The sequence below is a fragment of the Aptenodytes patagonicus genome, chromosome 1 (assembly GCF_965638725.1).
Source record: "Aptenodytes patagonicus chromosome 1, bAptPat1.pri.cur, whole genome shotgun sequence".
In the NCBI taxonomy this organism is placed as follows: Eukaryota; Metazoa; Chordata; class Aves; order Sphenisciformes; family Spheniscidae; genus Aptenodytes; species Aptenodytes patagonicus.
The window spans coordinates 58,396,248-58,417,977 of record NC_134949.1 but is presented as its reverse complement, the minus strand read 5'-3'; the positions used below and the strand labels follow the sequence as shown (position 1 = coordinate 58,417,977).

At 42.2% G+C, this 21,730-nt stretch overlaps 1 protein-coding gene across 1 annotated transcript; it reads right to left on the bottom strand.

The window, feature by feature from the left end:
- Nucleotide 1: 1 nt before the first annotated feature.
- Nucleotides 2–20,643, bottom strand: DDX17 (DEAD-box helicase 17). The gene is made up of 13 exons (XM_076337714.1): nt 20,304–20,643; nt 15,979–16,129; nt 13,838–13,937; nt 13,570–13,703; nt 12,752–12,817; nt 12,319–12,460; nt 10,058–10,218; nt 9,797–9,969; nt 9,361–9,471; nt 8,824–8,885; nt 8,362–8,421; nt 3,885–4,124; nt 2–3,208 (listed from the first exon to the last, which is right to left on the bottom strand). Exons 1-13 carry the CDS (start codon nt 20,345–20,347, stop codon nt 2,685–2,687), a joined length of 1,968 nt encoding a protein of 655 aa, XP_076193829.1. The 5' UTR covers nt 20,348–20,643; the 3' UTR covers nt 2–2,684.
- Nucleotides 20,644–21,730: the final 1,087 nt, after the last annotated feature.

Here is a 21,730-nt window from a genome sequence, read left to right as displayed (position 1 = left end):
CTTATTGACAACAGTGTTTTTATTTATACCTACAAAAGAAAACAAGATGGTATCAAAAGGACAATTTACAAACTAAGAATAGTAACATAGCTCTTAGTATCCTGTGTCTGAACACCACAGATCTATGAATCTCTCAATTCAAGTCTTCATTAATACAACAGGAATGTGTTCAGAGACCAGCAGGTGTGTGAAACAAGAGGCTGATCCCACACAAAGCCACTAACCCTTCCATTGTTCAGAGAAGTCCAAACAGTAAATTGCTTCAGGAAGTGGGAGGGGAGGAGACACCCAACTCATTTGACACTCCCACAAACTTTTACAGATTGAAAACAAGGCAAACAATACTAGACGCTAATGCTTTATCAACAAGGGCCCTCCAGCTGGTATATGGAACAGAGCAGTGAGCACCAGGTGGGACAGGGGCAGCACATGCCACGGTGCATTTATGCATTCAGCAGTCTGGTTAACACTCTGAACTGAACCGAGACCCTGGACTTCAGCTGACCTCGATGGCAATAAAGCACTGCAAGACTTGGCATAGACATTTACATGTGCACAAGTCCCCCCCAAAAGAAGTGAAAGCTATAGCAGACTATAAGGCAGCTTTGGCGGTCCAGAGACCCTTTTTAAAGCCAGTCAGTGAGATGTCCTACTCCTACACCCCTCAAACACATTTCTGCATTGAACTCGCAAATTAAAAAAAAAAAAAAAAAAAAAAAAAGCAGCTCTACATTTGCTTGCGAGGGAGGCCAAAGACAATCAGCCAGTGCCTGGATAAACGACACGTTTCTGGCTTTCACTTAACACAAGCAAAGGAACTTCCTGCCCAAGCACTGGAATTAGAAGATGGGATGAAGGAACCAAGGTTCTGGAAGATCTCTCCCTTTTCCCTCTGTGTCAGCAACCTACCTGTGTACTGCACCAAAAAAAAACAAAAAACAAAAAAAAACCCAAAACGCACATTCATCCCCCAAAATTTTACTCTGGGAAGAAATTAAATTAAAAAAGAAATCATTTCTGTATAAGCAAGCTCTTTTCCTGGGCTATAAGAAGTTCCACTCTGCTACAGAAGGAGTGGGCTGCCTTGTTCATCCATATGCAAGAACGCCAACAGAAAAAAAAACCCAAAACCCTGCACTCTCATAATGCAAAGATTATGCCTCACAAACCAGGAGATGTATCCATTCTTTTGTCATATTTTCAGATCAAGAGCAGCCAACTCCTGTTATCATCTACTGTCTCTGAACCGTCAGGTATTAGAAATAACAAGTCAACAACATGCTTTACTAAAGGGGAAACCCCCTCACACCCACCTTAGCCTGTAAAATAAACAAGTTTTATTTACGTATTTACTAAAATTTCACTCTTCTCTAACATTTTCTAAAATGCTACCTACCTGCGAGAGCTCAGCTCAAAGGGACCAATGGAGCAGGGAAATGCACTCAAAAGCCAGGAAAAGCAATAGTCAGAGCGAAGTACAAAAGAAATAAAGCTTCAGAATCAAGATGCACTAACCAGCTCACCGCTTACCTCATGAAAAGGAGATTCCAGGCAATCTCCTCCTCCTCCCTTCCTCCCCCTGCCCTCCCCCCCAGCCCACCCTATTCAAACCTCTTAAATTTAAGTGTGGAAAACTCTGTCACATTTTATTCAGCGTAGCAGCATCCAGAACATTCCCCATGGCAAAAGGTAGTTTGTTCGCGAAGGACAGACAAACAAGATAACGCTGTTTATCATCTCAGTTCTGCTTAGTTTCTGGGCTCTCAAATAAGACTTCTCTCAATAAACCTGACAACGGGAATTTGAGAGCAGAAACTAATTTAAGGATAACCAGGCTCCACACGTTTGCGATGCTGCAATTTAACAATTGTAGGGAAAGAACTTACTTGGCTAAACATTACAGCAGTGGTACCTACAGTGACTATCTGGTTTTCAGGTATCGAATCCAAGACAGGTTTGGTCTCTGACAACGGGGTTTTATTCCCAACTTCCCTACTGCAGGCTGCTACAGGTACCAGAAGATGGGGCTGCTGCTTCCAGAGCTGCAGAAAACGCCAACAATGTACCTGGGGCATTACTCTGAACGCCGCCCAGCTCAGACAAATGAGCAGAGTTTTCCTATAGAAAAGTCACCTACGATAGATTACAAGCAATAATAGTGAGCTATTAAAAAAAAAAAAAAAAAAAAAGATTAGTAGAAGTGAGCATTGCTCCCTTGCATTTATCATTTTAAATGAAGTGCTTTTTGGCTCCCCAAAGTTTCCCACCTCTCTTGATACTTCCTGAAATTAAGTTAACATGTTACAGAATAGAAACTTCCTCCCCTCAAAAGCAAATTTTCACACAAACCTTAGACACCAAGACGATCGAACTGGGACCTATCTGCCTTATACCCATTTCTTTTAGAGAAAATAAAATTTCCAATTTCCTCAACATGCAAGACAAAAAATAATAAATTTTCCAGTCAACTATATATCTCTCTTAAAAACAAAACAAAAAAAAACAAAAAGAAAAAAAAAAAAAGAGGACAGGGTCAGTAATGTGGACTGGGGGCCATTTTTAATGGGCTCAGGGATTTGAATGGTGAATTCTAAGTCTAACCTGCATGAGAGAGACATCACAATGGGAAAGAAGAGAAAGAAAAGGTTCCTTTAAATGCAAGAGGTCTACACTGGTGAGTGGTCTCATTTGCGTGAGGGGGGAGGGGGCGGGGGAGGGGGCGGATACTGGTAGGTGGCAGTCTGTCCCATATAGCCCATCACGTTAGTGGCAGGGGGCTGCGGAAACTGTTGTGACATGAGCGGCTGTGGCTGCTGGCCCGAGCGCCCCACCATCCCTGCATACTGCTGTTGGGTAGTGCTCTGTGAGGTTCTCCCAGCGGTGGCAGCTGTGGTGCTGGCACCATAGCCACTAGCACTGTACTCTGCAGTGCCATAGCCACTCGTGCCATAGGCAGCTGCTCCATAGCTCCCTTGAGTGTAACCATACTGGCTCTGTGCTGCCCCAAAAGCAGAATTTGGGCTCCCGTAGGCACTGCCATAGGTCTTGTTGGCTCCGTTGGCATAACTGTCACCACGCTCACGGTCTCTGAAGCCACCTGAGTCTCTCCGGCCCTCTTTCACTCCCCGGAGCCTCCTGTCACACTCTTCCTGGTACATCAGGTTAGGGTTGTTTACTGAACTGCTCGTTCGGTAACGAGAACGACCTCCTGGCGATGGATACATTAAGATTTAGTACCGTGAACAAGTCTTAAACAATGAACTCTGGTACAATTATGCCACCCTTTCTCCCCCTTCTATATCCACAATTTTGCCCACAAGGAGCAAGTTCTTTTGACTGACTATAACTTCCCTGCACCGCTGTGCATACGCCTCTTCGTTTTGTTCAAGGTGTAAATGTGAAGTTCAAAAAGGGTTCTTAATGCATGTGCTTGGAGACAAAAACAGAAGAAATTCAGGACTAACTTAGAAATATAGGGAAACTTACTATTCCTTCAGGGAACGGGAGGACAAATAGTCTCAGTCTCTGAAGGCAAAGTCAGCGTATCCCTTTACTGATTTCAATTTTGCACATGCATGCACACACATCCTGTTGCCTGTGCTTAGGTAGGAGCTGCAAGGAATTAAGTCAAGCAAAATTAACTCTGTGTGGACCTTATCGGGGGGAAAAAAAATTCTATCGCTAAGGTAAAACAGTGGACTACCTCTCCGTTGGACAGAAGTACTACATCTACATAATGTGTTGAGACCTCGGGTACAAAACAGCTTTATTACTAATCTGTTATCTTAGACTTGCACTTACTACTTCCCTACCCTCCTTTAATCTTCCCTCCCTCAAAATGGGGAACCTATTCCCTGTGTAGCCCTTTTCCCATGTGCCTTTACCTCCACCACCACCTCCTCCTCCTCTGTGGTCCACAAGCTGCATCAGTTTTGGATTGATGGCTTGATTGGCTTCTTCCAACACTTTGATAAGCTCCCTGGCTTGTTTCAGGTTTCCTGGTGTGAAGAAGGTGTAGGCAGTACCTTTGTTGGTACTACGTGCGGTACGGCCAATACGGTGCACATAATCTTCAGAGCTGTTCGGATAGTCGTAGTTTATCACAAATTTAACATCTTCCACGTCTTGTGAAGTGCCCAGGTGCGAAGCACAGTGAAGGGGTGGGGTTGAGGAAAGGGGAGAAGAAGAAAGGACGTGCCAACGAAAGGTGGGGAGCACGAATGCAGGTGACAGTAATAAGAAAAAAAAATACAAAGTTAGTAATTGCATGGAATAAATACAAGACAGACTCATCCCAAAAGAGTAGAAGACTCAAATTTAAGATCATCAGGAACAAAGATCAGTGTCCTGAAAAAATAGTGGTAATTTTAAAGCAGTTTTGCCCTGCACTCAAATTCATCCTCCCCGGAATGCATTTCTCTGTCTTCATGTGTCAAAGACACTGATGTTTGTGAATGAGCTAACTGAATTTCATACTTTTTTTTTTTAAACACAAAAACCACAATCTGGAAAGTGAAAATGCCACCATCAGACAGAGCAAACTGGGGTGGAGGAAGGGCAGAACTGCCATGGTAAAGCTTTTACTCTGTTGGGAGAAGTCTAACAAATAATAACGGTAATGAGATCACTTACCTTCCACTTGGTAACATGAAATAAAAGGCAATCTTAAAAATATTTACTTTTACAGTCCTAATAAAATAGTGAACTACTTTCCCTAGCCTAAAGCTTAAGACACTCCAATTACATTAGTATTATTCAGCCAACTCATTAAAAATTACCCAGACTTAGAATATCTTAACTCAGCTTTGTAGTTATCACCAGAATGCATTGCACTAACATTTCACTGCGCTGTTCCGTCCAGTTCTGGCAAGCTTTTGTAATTTGGACAATCCTGAATTCCATTAGCAATTCCCTACTTCCAGTGTCAGCTGGAAGCAGGAAATGAAATGACCAAAATTGCTTTGTATACAAAATAATATTAAAATTTAGAAGATCAGAACTGCAAACCTTTTGGAAAGTCAGACTTTGTAAACTTATGGGACAGAAACTAAGTAAATGTTAGTGTAACACTTCAGTGAAAGCACCTCAAGTACCAAAAGCACCTATTTGCTATAGTATACAATACTTCAAAAAGCATGGTATTACAGTAAGTGCCCTAACAGCTCATAAAAAAAAAAATTAAAAATCTGCATTTTAAGAAGAATATTCTGAAAATATCCAAGATAAAACACAGATTTTTGTGATTTCCTTTCTTTTTGTTTTTTTTTGTTTGTTTGTTTTAAAGAGAGAAACATTCTCTGTTTGTTACCAGACCGATGCACACTCCCTCCTCCTGTGGGAAACCGCTGCAGCCGATCCCGTCTCTTTGCCTTTTATTTTTGGCGGCCTCCTTTCGAAAACTCCGCCCTCTGACACGGGACCACTGGAGCGCGGGGAGCATGCATCAAGGGTCCATGGCAGCGAGAAGTCCCCACACACGCTCGCTCTGTGAACTGGCTTAGATGCTTCTCTGTAGCCCCATTTGGTTGTGAAGCGCCGGAGAACCTGGGTTCAGGTAAAAGTTTCAGGTCCTCCAACGCTTTTTATCCCCTATTCGGGGTTCTTAGGGGCAATTGTCAAAAAAATGAAGATACAAAAATTACATCCAAAGGGTCAGACTGCATCTATTGCCCAGACTGCATCAATTTCAAAGGGGTTGTAGGAAAAATAAAAACAAGAGGGTTGTAGTGACAAGAGGGGGACTTTATGTCTGTTTCTTATTACAGCAAAGGGGGGGCTCCTCAGTCTTTGCTGACTCCAAAGTCCTGAATCACACCAAAAAAAGGGAGTGAGAAGGCAGGTTTCACAGGGGGCTGCGCGAGTCTCCAGCTAGGGTCCTTGATGCAACAGTTTTTTTAAAAAGGGGAAAGTGAAGTAAAGAGAGGAGTACGTATGACAGATTGCATCTTCACAGCCAGGGTGTAACTAGTCTGACAAGCTGCAGGCTACATGATCCTCAGACAGTCCCGTTTTGCACATCCATCAGTAGCAAAGCAACTTGAATTACCACAGAGGTTACAAGGACGTGCTTTCCCGGCAGAAAGCACAGGGAATTGCAGCTACCAATGTAGACGGAACTGACTTGACTGGGGAGGAGCGGGAAGAATGGGAAGGCAGGAAGAGGAAAATGCAAGGGTGTTTTCCAGACTAGAAAGCGGTCCTGGTAGAGCACGCAGCTCGCTGAAGAAAGACCAGAGCAAGTACAAGACTCGGCTTCTCCAGTCTAGCATGCTCCAAAGTGTTTTCGCACACTCGCAATCTTCCTGCGCTTTTAGAAGATAATGTAGCAGGATCAAGAATTGAAACTGTAAATCATTTTTGACAGCTACCTGGGAACATTCCCTTTGTCAGACCATCAGAATACCCTATGGCACAGACAGTCTCTGATTATTAATCAGGAGAGAGAGAGAAACTAGCAAACATGCTAGTCTAGAGAGCTGTTTAGACCGTCAATGTAGATGTGCCCCCACCCCTGCACTGAGAATGATCTGCAGCTGATATCAAAGCTTCTGTTAAAGAAAACAAAACAAAACAAATTCAATGTTTTTAGTTTAATAGACTGAACAAAAAAAATAAAGAAAAAAAAAAATCAGTGCAGAGAGAGGACCTCACTCCAGGGAATTATCACAAAGAAGTCATTACGGGACTCAGAACTTACCTGGAAGAAGCTTTTTTGAAACCAATGTTCCATTAGGAAGAGGGAAAGCCCTGGTGACTCAGCCAAAAGGCGCGCGCCCCTGTTTTATGTTATTTAGGTAGAAGCCTTCACTTTCCAGGATCTTGGAGGAAGTCGTCCAGAAGTTTGCCAGTTAAGTGACTAATTTTAAGAAGCAGCAAACTCAGGGCCCCAAAATAAGCAGAGATGTTGTTCAGTAACAAGAAACAGACTCTGGTACCTTTCCCCCTTAGCTCAGGTGAAGTGGAGGATGGGAAGTGGGGAGACTGTTTTCTGAAGTGTTATCCAATTGAGTAGTTTTGCGGGGAGTGGTTTTTTTTGAGGGGGGTGAGGCCGTTTTAAATGTCTAGGCAAGATGCACAAAGAAGCTACCAGCACATAGCAAGCCTGTTTAAAAAATGCTGCTAGGGAAAGCAGCTCTCTTTCATACAAACTGGTTTCAGGCCTCAGTCCCTTCTCCCAACAGGCCCAAGTTCTAACTGCACAGGTCCAGACATGACCCTAGAGGGCAGAGACTGAAGTCCATATAATCACCTCTCTGAGGAAGTGTTGGACATTTTTTGAGGGGGGAGGGGAAGGAGGGGTGAAGGTTGTGTGAACAAAGGCTGCCAAGTCTAGTAATGGTCTGCCTGTATTAAAGTGACCATATGATGCACAGCACAGCCACCCTTTCAGCATATGAAAAAAAAAGAGAGCTCAGATAACTGAGATTTTTAACAGCCAGAGATTTTTCGGAGCTTATTTGCAATGACTTGCAATAATTTTGTCTGAAGTTTACTACAATGAGACATCGACCCCCAAGTAGTTTTATCTTCCACCAAACTCAGGGAGGGGGCAATATTCAATGTCCATTATTAAACTCAGAGCACTTCAGAAGTCATCCTCCTCTTCTAGAGTGGGCAGATGTGTAAGGACTGTGCTTAGCGCACACAGTGTTTCACAATACAAATATGCTTATTAAAAAAGGGGGCACAACTGATGCATCCAGACAGATCATTTTCATACTACCAGAATAGAGCTGTGCAATTTTGATTCAATTACACATTTGGGTAACATGATGTTAAAGGCCATATGTAATCTCAGTGGTCCTGCCTAGAAGGAACACAGAGGAGGGAAGGTTACATGTCAAGACCAAAGATCTGGAGCAGTGCTTTCTCAGATGTGGATACATCTGTGGGGTAAACATGCATGTACACTGGGGTTGGTATGTTCAAATCTGTGGTGTGTCATACAGGGAGAATATTAGCTATTTGCTGTTGAAATGCTCTCCCACAACTTCCTACTTGAACTTTATCTGACACGCTCTGAACTGAGAGCAATCCATCCCTATCACCCAGCAACAAAAGCTGGATTTGGGGAAGAAGTGAGTGTGGTGGAAGGGTTGGGTTGCATAATTGGACGTCTCTTCTCCCTCTTGGCGATCGATTGGTCATGCCTAGGCCTTGCTGCAGACCAAAGCCTGTTCATTAGGAGCAGGAAGAGACTTTGAATATGAAAGAAAAAAAAAAGATTAATGTTAAAAAACGTATTTCACATGTGGGGGAAAATCACGCTTTGAATTTTTTTTTTTTTTAAAAAGAAAACATATTTCAGTCCAAAGAAGAAAAATATGCAGCAGTAGGCAAGAGTGGTCTATGTGTACAAACCTAGCCCACGAGATGCAACGTCGGTAGCAATGAGGATAGGAGCCTTTCCAGAACGAAACTCTGTAAAACAAAGCATGCTATGAAGTAAGATTTTTCAAAAATAAAGTTACCTGAACTTGATTTACACTACATGCTCATTTTCCAGAATCTAGGTAAGATGGGTCAATTTCAGAAACCCCAGCAAGTCAGGATATAACATGTCAACTATTTTTCAAAATCCAGCTCTCTGGGTTAAGCAATTTTCCCATTGTGTTTTTGTCAAAAAAAAAAAAAAAAGAGAAGAAAAAAAAAGAGGGCAAATACAAGTACTGAAATTAACAGTACAAAGGCAAAGGAAGTTCTTCTGAAGTGCATCTATTGGGTATAGAGACAAAAAAAAAAAAAAAGACGACCAGAGAAAAGCACATCTCAGTAAATTACGTACAGCAGCCCAAGTTATTCTCCCCTCAGTGATGGACTCACCATTAAGCACCCAATCTCTTTCTGGCTGACTCTTGTCTCCATGGATACACATAGCTGGCCAACTGCCAAATAGAGATGCACATTAGTATAGACAGAAAGTACATACATTAAAGGCAACAGGAAGCTTTATTGGCATTTCAGTAAAAAGACAAAAAATAAAAGACTTGAGAAATATTTTATTCCCTGTCCTCCTCTGGCCTGTATCTACCTAGCATGTATACCTGTTTGTTTCTTGCATGTCAAACCCACTACCTAAACAACCATCTAAGCCAAATCACATTTGCTGTATTGATACAGTCCCAATCAGCGTATCAGTACTCCGATACACTAAAAGCTGCCCAGCTTACAAACAATCCCTCTTGCACTAATGCTTTGATGGACTGGAACCTTCTAGGAAACCAAGACTGAATTCAGCCAAGAAAAGAATGGACAAGTTGTTCCCAACAATAGCATCATGAACATTTAAACCTTACTGCTTTTGATTACAATTTCTGTTTCCCACTAGAAACAAGGGGAGGGAGGGGGGAAGCTAATCACCCATCTCTGCGCATCCTTCGAGTGAGATCATCACATCGCCTCTTTGTCTCCACAAAGATGATAGTCTTGTTTTCCTTCTCTGCCATGATTTCTTCCATCAGTTGTATCAGTCTAAAATAGACATGAGCGCTAAGATGTATATCCACATATACAAGAATATAGGAGCACTCTCTCAGCTTACATTGAGAACATATACAACACGCATCCACGTAAGTAAGGCAGTATCACTTACACAGAATTTAGGGCTGTTGTACAATGGTATGGTTAGAATGTACGCAATAGATTAATTACAGGACTTACTTATTTTGTAACACTCAAAGGTTAAATAATACCACAAGTAACTTCACTATTTGGAATTCATATTTGGCTTACAAAGCAATGTAGATTTTTAAGTACAACCAAAAAAAGTGAAATGGTAGGAAAAAAATCAGCTTACTTATGGTCCTTCTCGCTTTCCATGCATACATCCACTATCTGCAGGATATTGTGGTTGGCACTCAGCTCCAAGTTTCCCACATTGATTTGAACGTAGTCCTGCAGGAAGTCCTCAGCAAGCTGGCGTACTTCTTTTGGCCAGGTGGCACTCCACATCAGAGTCTGTCTGTCAGGCTAAGGAAAAGGGAAAACGGATTTATTTAAGGTGCTGGACTTTGAATGGGAGACCAAAGGAGGCTGTCCTTTTACAAAGTTCACACACCCTTATCTGGTCAACAATTTTACGAATTTGGGGTTCAAATCCCATGTCCAACATCCTGTCTGCTTCATCCAGCACCAGGTACGTACACCGACGAAGGTTGGTTTTTCCTGCCTCAAGGAAGTCAATCAAGCGACCTGGTGTAGCAATGCAGATCTCCACACCTTCAAAAGAGAACGAGGAAAAAGAGTAAGGCTCTTCATTTGAATGTCAATTGTTATTTTTAGTCAGAATGAATCACCTTCCAAAGCAAAACTGTTTAAAAAAAAAACAAACCATCACCCGCATTCGTACCCAAGATTGAGTCATTTCAGAGAAGCCCTAGTTTCTTTTAATTTTTTTTTCCATTCTGAAATTACTGTTACAGTGCCACTGGAATAATAAATGCAGTATAGAAGCTAGAAGCTTACTGTCAGAAAACACCAGTGAAGAGCTGTCCAAAAATCAGAAGTAAAATAAGCTTCTACTCAAGCCTGACCCACCTTTATCCAGAATTATGCAGTCTAGAGAGCTCTCTAGAAAAATAAAAGCGAACTCCAGCTAAACTCCCCATGTTAATCAAACATGAAGTGCTCCTCTTGCTATACGGGTCAAATTACCGCCACTTCCACTTTTTTTTTTTTGTTAATATATAAAGCCAAAGCATGGGCTTTAATACCGAGTAATTATGCACCAATAGTGACAGACAACCATCCTGCCCGTATTTGTTAGCATAAAAATGAAATTCAAATATTCATAAACTAATATCAGGTATGGCAATTTATACATTCCCTAAAAGGAGGGACTGGTTTCCACCGATTCCCAAATCTTACAGGTGAGTCCTTCAGTGTCATGGAAATGTCCACAGAAAGTAAGTTTAGCGAAGCAGGGGGGTGAAAAAGATGAAAACCCCAACAGCTTCCTTGATACTCTGCATCTGTAAGTGCAGTATTTTGTGGCAACCAGATCTTTTTGTCTGTGTCAACCTGGACTCCTCAGAGCTGACAAAGCTGGGCATACTTCTAGTTTCTAGAAATCTAATTCTTGCATGAGCTTCATAATAGAGCCATTGGTCTGCCAGGGAGACTGAATAAACTGCAATCTGTTGTCAATGATGTACTCCTCTGAAGGAAATTGACTAAATACCCCAAAGATCACAACTGAGAAAAAAAAAAGAAAAAAGTTTTCTGGACTCTATCTATTCAACAATATTTGCTGCAGGAAATAGTAAGCAATCATCCAAAGACAGTAACACCTGAAAGGACTGAAAGCACTGCACCTGCCCACATCCTCTAACCGAAGGGTTTTCTTCATAAGCAGAACACCTATTTTATAGCACTCCAGAAAGGCGTGCAAAAACCCACCAAGCTGATCCTCCCAAGGTCTCTTCATGTGACCTTTGACTCTTCCATTGAAGATGCTACTTTTGAATTGGAATGCACTACCACTTTCCTGAACAGAGCTATCCCACAGCCTTCCACCATGCGTGCCTTTATCCCATTACTGCAGTTTTCAATAATGACTCTGCAAACTGCAGTAAGTCAAATTTTCTGATTTCTTGAGTAGATCTGTATATATAAGCTTACCTTGATAATACTTCTTAGATGTTTTCACATAATTCTACTAATTTTTTTATCTAGTGAAGATGAAAGCCATCAGCACATTCCTGCATTTGAAATTATATGTAACTAGCCCTTGATATGAAGGTTAGGTCACCAGAGCACTACTGTGTTACAGTGGTTGCTCTAGAACCATGATTCCTCATCATTCCCAACTCCAGCCCCTTGCTATGTATTGAAAGACAGTTACAGAATGTTATGGGGTACATGAACAGAAATAGAGCCGAATGCCTAAGAAAAATTAAACAAAACAAAATCCACTGTCTAAAGTAGTAAATTAAGTTTGATTATTTGAACAAGTCTGGGCAGAAAATTTGCAATCTGGCTTAAGAAAAAAAAAAAACATTCCTTAAACTTGCTGCTACTGCATTTCCTCAAAATAACCTGTTTTTCTGGCAAGTTTCCTTTCCCCCTTTCTGCGTCCTGATGATCTTCGCAAGTGGAAAGTTTAAAGAGAAAATGGAAAAGAAATCTAATATCCAAGTAAGTCACTATACAACAAAGAAGAGAACTGTTACATGCACTATCATTGTAACTGGAGAAAGAGATAGCCGCTCATCCACGCACACCCCCCTCCAAACAGGTTTTAAGAAGATCATTTTATTTTTACAGACATTTTACAATACCACCTCCTCCAGAAACTGCAAACACCCATTTTACAATTACCTCTTTCTAGATCTCTGATTTGGGGACCTTTGGGTGCTCCTCCATATATGCAAGTACTCTTCAGTCTTGAACATTTGCCATAATCATCAGCCACCTGCTGCACTTGCTGGGCCAACTCTCTAGTAGGTGCTAGAACCAGGCACTGCAAAAGGAATCGATTCAGGATAGCCAAACTGCACACACATCCCTAACTTAAGGGCTCTGCAGATACCATAAGCAAAGTTGGACCATCTGCTCTTTATTAGCTAAAACATTTAAATGTCTTTAGACTAGGACAGTAATTGCACAGAATTTCAACTGAGTGGGATGTTCACATTGTGATAGTAAACATTTCTCTACTTACTATTCTGATATACCAATTAAATAAAGTACACATCTCATTAACGATGCCATGCCATACACACAAAAAGGAAGAGAATTGACAAGCACTTACAATTGGGCCATCCCCTCTCTCCAAATACGGCTGGTGGTTGATGTGAACAATTGCAGGCAGCAAGTACTAAAACAGAAGAACTTCAAGTCAAGACACAGGACTTCAGTATTCAATGCCCACGATCACCTGCCATGACAAGTGGATCACGACAAGAGTCCACTTAGCCTAACATCCCTTCAAGAAGCCAACACCTGATTTGAGAGACAGCAAGAAACCTTGGCTATCTAAAAATCAGGATTCTGCAAAACTAGATACTTGCATTTATCCAACAGAACAGAAGATTTTCAGAGCTGCTGACCAGTCATACCTGCTTTGACAACAGCACAAAATATAGCTGCTCAGCACCTCTGAAAGGAAGGCTCATTTAAATGTGAAATCTTAAGTTCGCAGAATTGAGCAATCTTGGCTCTAACCAATGCTTTTCATAAAGGATAAAATACCTTCTTAACCACTGCAGATAAAATTAATGTATACCTTGAAGACTCAACCATTCTTTAACTTGCACAGTTAATAAAACAAATATGCTAAAGAGCACATACTGTTTTTTAAACCACAATGTAAGCATAGACCAAAAAGAAGTGACTAAGCATCCAAAGACAGACACACACAAAATACTTGCCTGTGAATAAGACAGGCTAGTTGAGTTGAGACTTAAGTCTCACCCACGATGCAATAAAGCAAGCTTTAAAAACATGTAATCATCTCCCTTTATGCTTGTACTACTGACAAGCCCAAAAACTACTAACAAGTAGGCAAGGGTAATTTCTGCAAAGCGACTAGGAAAACTAAATAAATAAATAAAAGGGAAGAATACATACTGCTAGTGTCTTCCCAGAGCCAGTCTGCGCAATGCCCACCATATCACGACCACTGAGGGCTAGTGGAAAGCCTTGGCACTGAATTGGAGTGGGTTCTGTGAAGTTCTGGTCCATCAAGGCATCCATCACATACTCTTAAGAATTTAAGAAAAGAAAAAATTTCTTAAAGGATAACTGAGGCTTCCGAAGACCTTTCAGAGAAGAGAACAGGCCTAAACAGTTACTGTTTTTGAGTAATCCTCATCTTAAAGAATGGCAAAATACTTACGCGGAAAGCTACACTGGTGGAAGGCAAACACAGGCTTGGGGCAGCCCTCCATTCCTCGAATTGTTATCTCTTTCTTTCTTCGCAATTCTTCAACTTCATACTAATTATGTGGAAAAAAGAAAGCAAAGACAAACGCTGAATGTCAGCAGGGACTTAAAGTGCATGTTTCTAACTATTAGCTCACTTCACACCTCTGGATAACAGCTTTGTTAGAGAACTGAATTGAAATGGAGGCCTAAAAAGGACTGCTTTCTTAAAGATTTTATCTTGAGATTGAGCTATCACATAGCTTCTCCAATATTCAAAGGTATGAACTCTCTATGTAGTCTAGAAGGACTAATGTCTCTCTTCTTCCAACCAGCCCTTTTTAATGAAAAGCGTATTGATATAGTATTTTTAAGAATTATACTCTTCTTCCAGAGGCCAGAAATGACCAACAGCTTCAAAAGTGATTAGAAACAGAGGATCAGATAAGAAACATGTTTTATGTGACAGTGCTAAGAACTAAAGAAAATAAATAGGCCCTAATACACTACGAACAAGCAGAAGGCAGGGCAATCCCCCTCCTTCAATTAACAAATTCCAGAGGTGGTTAAATACAGAGCTCTTGCTGGACAACTTGCAACTCAGAAACGTTGTCTGGAATCTTCTTGGAACCAGCACTTTTGCTCTCCATGAAAGGCTGGCAATGTCATAATGATACCCTAAGACCTCACTTTTTTTTTAATAATGGAACTTCTTAATTAACTTAAAATATTTCTGAAATGTGTATCTACATAAGCATAATTTTAGGATTAGAAAAAATGTTTGTCTTTGCCTAGGTTATCATGCAAGTCCAAGTGCACTTTGCAACATGCTTCCACAATTCATAACCTCATTCTAATGCTCATTAAAAATCAATAGAAAGATACATATCAATACCAAACATGCACTTAAATTTACTATTTGTGAGAATCTCTTGAGCTTGAATGAAAAGGTAAAAAAAGAAAACTTCTGTGAAAAACGTGAAAATCCTTTTAGTTGGCTAAGGCAAAGACAGCTACAGCAGCTAACGCCAACTGTGGTTCAGTAGTTCAAGTTGTTGTCTCTTTAAAAAGCCAATGCCTCCTTCAATTCCTTTATGCCATATAAATATCTCATGAATATTTCACATGAAGATTTGTAAGTCTATGTAATTGTTAAGAACATTTTGTTTTGTTTCCTCGTGTTAAGAATGAAATCTCTTAATTTCTAAATATAAAGACATTCAAGAAGGAAAAAAATACTCTAGACTCAAGTGGGGTAGGAAGGGGAGATTACTGTATCTACTGAGTAAATACAAAGTATTGCATCCAGTTTTGAGCCCCCAGTGTAAGAAGGACATTGTTTTAACAGGGCATGTCCAATTACGGGGGGGAAGCTAGAGGCTGGAGTACAGGCAGTACAAAGAAAGACTGGAAGCGCTGAATTTGTTTAGCTTGGGAAAGAGAGGACTAACAGGGGAATTTAACTGCTACTTTCAACTACCCAATGGGTCACTATAGAGAAGATGTTGCAAATAATTATTGGGGGGGATACCACGAGAAACATTAAGCCCTGGGACAGCCACCCAGAGATGATATTAACTCTCCCCATCCCTTGGGATATTCAAACTCAAAAAGACAAGGCGCTAAGCAATCTGCTCTAGTTTTGTATTTAGCCCTGCTCTGAGCAGAGAATTAAACTAGACATCTCCCATGGCCTCTTTCTGCCTGAATGATGATGATAAAATATTCTTTCAAATGTTTCTCATATATTTCTGCCACTCGGTTCATTATTTTAGCTTCTTTCAGGGCCTCCCCAGTACTGCAACTCTCAAGCCCTCCAAGTCTTACCTACACTGACAAATAGCTAGGCCAGACAAGCATTACGATGATGAATTACAAATGACCAAATGTAAAATATCTCATATAAAAACAGCTAAGAGCAGAAGCATCACCTCTGCTAATGTTAAATACTGAAGGCAACTAGAACCAGTATCCTGCAGAGTACACACATACCAAACAAGCTTAATGAAAAGACAGTTCTATTACACGCTGTCCCAGACTTCCTAGGACAAGTTTTTCCACTTGTGACATTTTCTGTTGTAGGCAAAATGGAACAGACAGGATCTGAAAACTTACTGGAGTAAGCCTGGCCACTTCCGGATGTTCCACGTAAAAATTCTTCTCAAACTTGGGCAGTTCATTTAAATCCCATTTTTTCTTACGTAAACGTTCCCCCGGATTACCAAATTTCTTTGGAGGAAGAGGCCCTCCACGACTTGCTCCAAACCTGGGAATGTCAATGTTAGTTATAAGCAAGAGAATTTAATTACTCTGGAATTTGCAGGTTTCTTAAGCATTTTCCACTCTTTTTCCTCCCCAAGTTCACACATGAGCACGATATTCTAGCAAAAGTCACTCCTCTTCTCCCTCCCCCAATCACTATGATGGCATACAACTTCTTGAAGTAACATAAACCTGCCCTAAGTCAGTTCTAAACCCAGAACCATCTTAAAGTTTCCTTCCAGTACAGCCATCTGTAAGTCACTGCCTTAAAGCTCCTGTCTCTATGTTTCTACCTCAAGATTCCCTCCCTCGGGACAAAGCTGTGGGTACAGCTATAGCACTTTTCTTGAAACTGACAGTACACTTAAAACATGGTTAGATGAAAGGGATGAGAAAAATCTCTAGTTGTAAGTTCCTTGTATCTCTCCCAAGGTTAGTTTTACACAAAAATAGCTACTTCATTGTCTCCCCCTCTATGTCTTCTCTCCTTTCTTATCAAGCAGTATACCTCAAATAAAAACCGAAAGAGTGAAGAACAGGAAGTAAACAAGTCCAGCCAAGCCTGCAAGTCCATCTGTAATTCTGGAACCAAAGAAATTTAACAACAACAAAAAAAAAAATCTTTTTAAACCAGAGTCTAACAGGGGGAAAAAAGGTGGGGAAGGAGGGAGAAAGTACCTGGGAAAAATCATATCCTCTCTCAAATGCTTTTGATGAAGACTCAAGAGAGTAAGAAGCTAATGTTTATTCTGCTAAAAAATTCCTAACTAGCAGAACTACTCAGAAATTACTGCTCTTTCCTAAGTTTTTTCCAGAACTAACTGTAATGACTAATTGATGCATTAGACAAAACACGAGCTTCTGGCAATAATCTCTAAGAGTAACTGAAAACTGAGTGGCATAAAATAGATTATTTACTGTAAATATTATAAATTATGTATTTTAAAATTCTACAAAAAAAGTTATAGCTCTTTCATTAGTATCATACAAACACAGCAGAAGGTACTTTTCCAAATGCTATCAGGTCAAATTTTGTCCTAATTCAAATTCTGGTTAATAAAGCTACAGCTTTTTGCAAAAAATGAATTCATGAGAAATGCCCATTTAAAACAAAACTTTTATTTACATAGCAAATCCAAAGTGTCTGCACCTTACCCAGGCAGTGTGCTAGTAAATAAAAAGCTGTTAATGAAACAAACCAAAAGCAACAAAAATCCCAGAAGTTGCTAAAAAGTAAAAAAGATCTGAAATAAATTTCTGAATTATCTGAAGTACAAGACTATCTGTTCAGACATTAACTACATTTGTTCTTTAAATCAATTCCCAAAGGAAACTACAAATTATAGTGATTAAGAGACAAAAAAACCAGAACTCAAATCAACATATTAACAGGAAGAAGAGGTTACATTGTTGGAAAAGCTAAGTATGGGAGACATAATTTAACTTAAAACCTGCTAAGTAAGTTTTAAAATGTTTGCTTTGTTGCAACTGTTTCATTAAGTCTCTTCCCTCTCCTATAAATATCTCTTATTTTCTCATCAGTATGTCTATCAGATCCCGCTGACAGCCTGCATAATCAGCAATTTTTGTCATATGAAAAGACTGTGAAACACAACTTCAAAAACTCATTTAAGCATTGTATTTTCTTTCATGACAAAGTAAAAAAAAAAAAAGTATAGATTTTCATTCACAGTAACATTCACCTTTATTAAAGATGTCTGCTACTGATCATGCTAACTTGAGGTCAAAATGACAACTATTTCTGTATCCAAGGAGTTCTAACAAAACCCATAGCTCACTGAAGTCAACTGGCAGTTCAAAGGGTCAATGAGTTTCCTTATGAAAGGAAACATATGGAAGAACTGATTGCAAGACTGGACACTGAAACAGCTGGGTACTATGAATATTTGCTCCACAGCTATCCAGAGGGAAGAATCAATATATTTTACATAGAAGTCACATAGTTTCAGTTCTCCATTCTTATACACAATATGGCTGTATGCTGACCTGAAAGAAGGGAGCCCTGCAGCAGTCCTTGAACACTGCCTCTGCTGAAGTTTATCTGCTAAACTGGCACTTTACATTCCAATCACAAGTGAAACAAGATTCCAACTCCAGTTAAACTGATTTAAATGTAGTATTATTGAACTGATTTGCCATCAGTTCTCTTTTCAAGTGTAAATTCAGACTGACTCAAAACAGTCTTCTCTAATATTACTGGTGCCATCATTTCTGAGACAGAACCGAGTGAATTTCTTACATTCCAGAGCAGAAAAGTACAACTTTCCATTCTAAGAAGTCACCTACAACTCGTTCCTGACAGGAGGAGAACAGAAAGCCTGTATTTAGCCTGTATTTAGTTTAGCCTACGAAAGAATCGGCACTGAGGTGGTGATAAACTTTCAAATGGTGCCTATCCAGCATGCTGGGTGGCCCAAAATTTTATAGAGGTTATTTATGAAGTATGATGGTTGTTAGTGGTTACAAATATTTTCACACCTTAAATAGACACATTTAACAAACTGAATCCCAATGCATTAAAGCTTCCAGGATAATATGCCAAGAAAACGATTTTCCATGCAAATGTCTAAAGTACCTACAAGTACCATGTAGGTACTCCTACTAGGCAAAACCCCTGATCTAAAAAGAGAAGCATCGACCTATAATCAAAGTCTTTACGTAAAATGAGATTACACAAATTTTAAGGCACGCCAAGTGTTGTGACAGTGCTTTGGAGGGTGTTCTTTTAAGAAACTGTATATACATCTGCATACTCAAACTCACTCACTAAACTCCAAAAACAGCTGGGGTCTGAACTATCTCAGACTTGCCAAAGCGTTTACTCCAGTGTCCTTGTGTTAAACTGAGCTGGAAATCTCATAGTGGAAGAACACCAGAACCCTCCTCTCTGTGAAAAAAATGAAAGTATCTTTTAATTTCAGAGCGTGAAATGTGGATGTAAGATAAAGCAAGGATACAACTATCTCTCTCCACAGATGACAAGAAACTAAATGTTAAAATGCATTGCAACATATAAACAAAATATTCCTGAATCTCCCAGCAGGGAGGGAAAACGGGGGGGGGGGGGGGGGGGGGGGGGAATAGAGAAGACTCATTAACTGAGATCTAGTCTGCCATATTAACAGAACCCACGATATGTTTATTGTTAATCCTTGAGAAAGGAGGCCTAACTACTTGTGATCTAAAGGACAGAAAATGCCACTCTCTTAAATTAGTTCTAACTTTCTCTTTAAAAAGGCCTGGGCTGAACGTCTTATTACTTTCAACCCCTCAAAAAAACCTCAAGTCTCAAACTAGTTATATACTATAATGCCATTGTATTTACTGCTGCCATCCTCCGAAGGAAAAAAAAAAAAATATCAAACCTGCAAAAACCTTTCTCAAGCCACGCTTCCTTTAAATAGCAGAATCAATAGTATCAAGCACTAGGCCTCTGCAGTGCCACACAGACAACTCCTGTTTGACTGCTACGTAAGCTTGGTCATGCTCGTTAAGTGTGGTCCAGGGCCATGTTTACTGAGATCACCCTCCCGAATATGCTAGTCCCCTGCATGGCAGCAGTTTTCAATCTCATTTCCTCTCACGATAAGCCTAGGAGTGCAACTGATAAAGATCTTTCACCAACTGCCATCTTTCTAGTAAGTCCAGAAGGAGCAATGACAACCAGAAGGGCAGATCGTCCAACCACCCTTGCCAGGGCCACCAAGACCTTCGTGGCTTGCGGGGGGGGGAGGACGGACAACGGAGGGGAGGAGTAGGGTAAAGAGGGCTAGCAGAAAATAAATTAAGGGTAGGGGGGGAAAAGGCAGGCCTTAAAATTGAAAGCAAGGCACACACGGTTACACATCAACGATGGAAAAGCTAAATAAAAAAAACACCAACCCACCGCCACCCCTTACTGCCAGAACCATACTAATGAAGTCTCCAGCTCCCCCCCCACCCCCACATGAGAATTTTCTGGGAAAAAGCTCCCCCCAATACCGCAAACAGAACGCGCCCCCCTCGTCCCCACGACTCCTCCCCGGCCTTCCTCCCACCAGGCCCCTAAAGCGGGGGATACAGCTCCCTCCACCGCCCCCATGCTGTGTCGACCCGCGCCGCGCCACCCCCCTCCCCCCCCCCAAGCCCGGCCCGGCCTGCCCCCCCCCCCCCCTTACCCGCCGCGGTCTCGGTCGCGGCCCCGGTCCCCGAAGCCCCTCATCGCACCCGGAGGGGTGGGAGAAAGGCAGCGGAACGCCGGCCGTGGGGACGGCGAGGGACTGGGGGTACGGGGAGACGGTCCAGCCAGGGGCGGCTGTGTCTCGGAGGAATCGCTTTGCGCCACCTCGCTTCTTTGGTGGGATACAAAAGGAGAAGAGGTGGTCAGTGGGTCAGAGACCCGCTGGACGTCGGCGGAGGGAACGGCGGGGCTCTCGGTCGGCTCCAGGGCCCGTGAAGTGTGGAGACACCAGCGTCTTCTTCCTCCGGGCTCCCGGCACAAAATGGCTGCCGCCGCCCCAACCCGCTTCAGTTACGTTACGGGCGGCCGGGCGCTGCGCAAACTGCGGCCCTCGAAAATACCTACGCCTATTCCCGGAAGCCAACTACGCCCTAAACTCGCTTGGCGGAACAGTGCTCCGCGCGGCAGGCAGGATACGAAAGGTGCGTAGCGTTCTTTACTCGAGCCGGGTCCCCGCCTGAGGAACGGAGGGAGGAGAGTAACGCTCTCCCTATTCCTCAAAGTCTGTTACGCAAGGAGTCAACGGCGTAACCCCTTCTAGGTGATAGGGAAAACCTCGGCCGGGGCGTTCGTTACGTAAGTACACGGCGTACGCAGGTTGCGTAATTCAGACTGGCGTAGGGCAGGAAGAGCCCGTGCGTTTTGCGTAAAATTCTTCCGCGTGTTGTGCAGGCAGGATTGGCGGAGGGTCGGAGGATTACGTTAATTTTGCAGCGTAGTCGGGTTTGGAGAATACGGCCTTTCGCCTACGCGCCCGCTGGTCCCCTGGAGGGTGGCAGCGGGGCTGAGGAGACAATAACGGGAGCGCGGGGCGGCAGCGGGGGCACGGCACGGCGGGGGGAGCGGCCCCTCGGGCCACCGCGGCGGCGCCGGCGATGCCGCACGGGTCTGGCGGGTTTGGGTTGTTCCTCCGCTTTTTTCCCCGGCAGATCACTAGGAGGATCTTGGCGCGGCGCTGGGGCAGGAGCGGGAGTGACAGCAGCCATGATGTTTGCGTTCGCCTGAGTACCAGGAGGCCGGGAGAAAATGGCATAACGGGCCCCAACGCGGGTCGTGCCGGCAACCCCCGGTCACACCCCCCCTCCGTAGCTGCAGGAGGTTCATGGCAACCTCTCCAGAAAGTAAACTGGTAACTAATTCACCCCTTCGTCCACTGTGGTGGTACTGCCTGCAATCGATGGAATGTTTTGAAGTACTCAAAGGACACCGGGCACAGCATAGACACCATGTTTATAGCCTGCTAGCATTCAACTCCCCAAATCAACCCGAAACTCCTAGCTAAAAGATGAAACAAGCCATAAGGCAATTGCGTGGCATAGGCTGTAAGTTCTCTTGTGCTGTGCTTATGCTTCTAGCACCTACCAA

Bases quoted from the DNA above. Each gene is read 5' to 3' on its own strand.
- DDX17 (XM_076337714.1), bottom strand. From the start codon at position 20,347: ATGAGGGGCTTCGGGGACCGGGGCCGCGACCGAGACCGCGGCGG. The intron at 13,704-13,837 runs GTAAGTATTTTG...TAAATTCTTAAG, and splicing joins CCACCAGTGTAGCTTTCCGC to AGTATGTGATGGATGCCTTG. The intron at 8,422-8,823 runs GTGAGTCCATCA...TTTGTTTTACAG, and splicing joins AAGAGATTGGGTGCTTAATG to AGTTTCGTTCTGGAAAGGCT.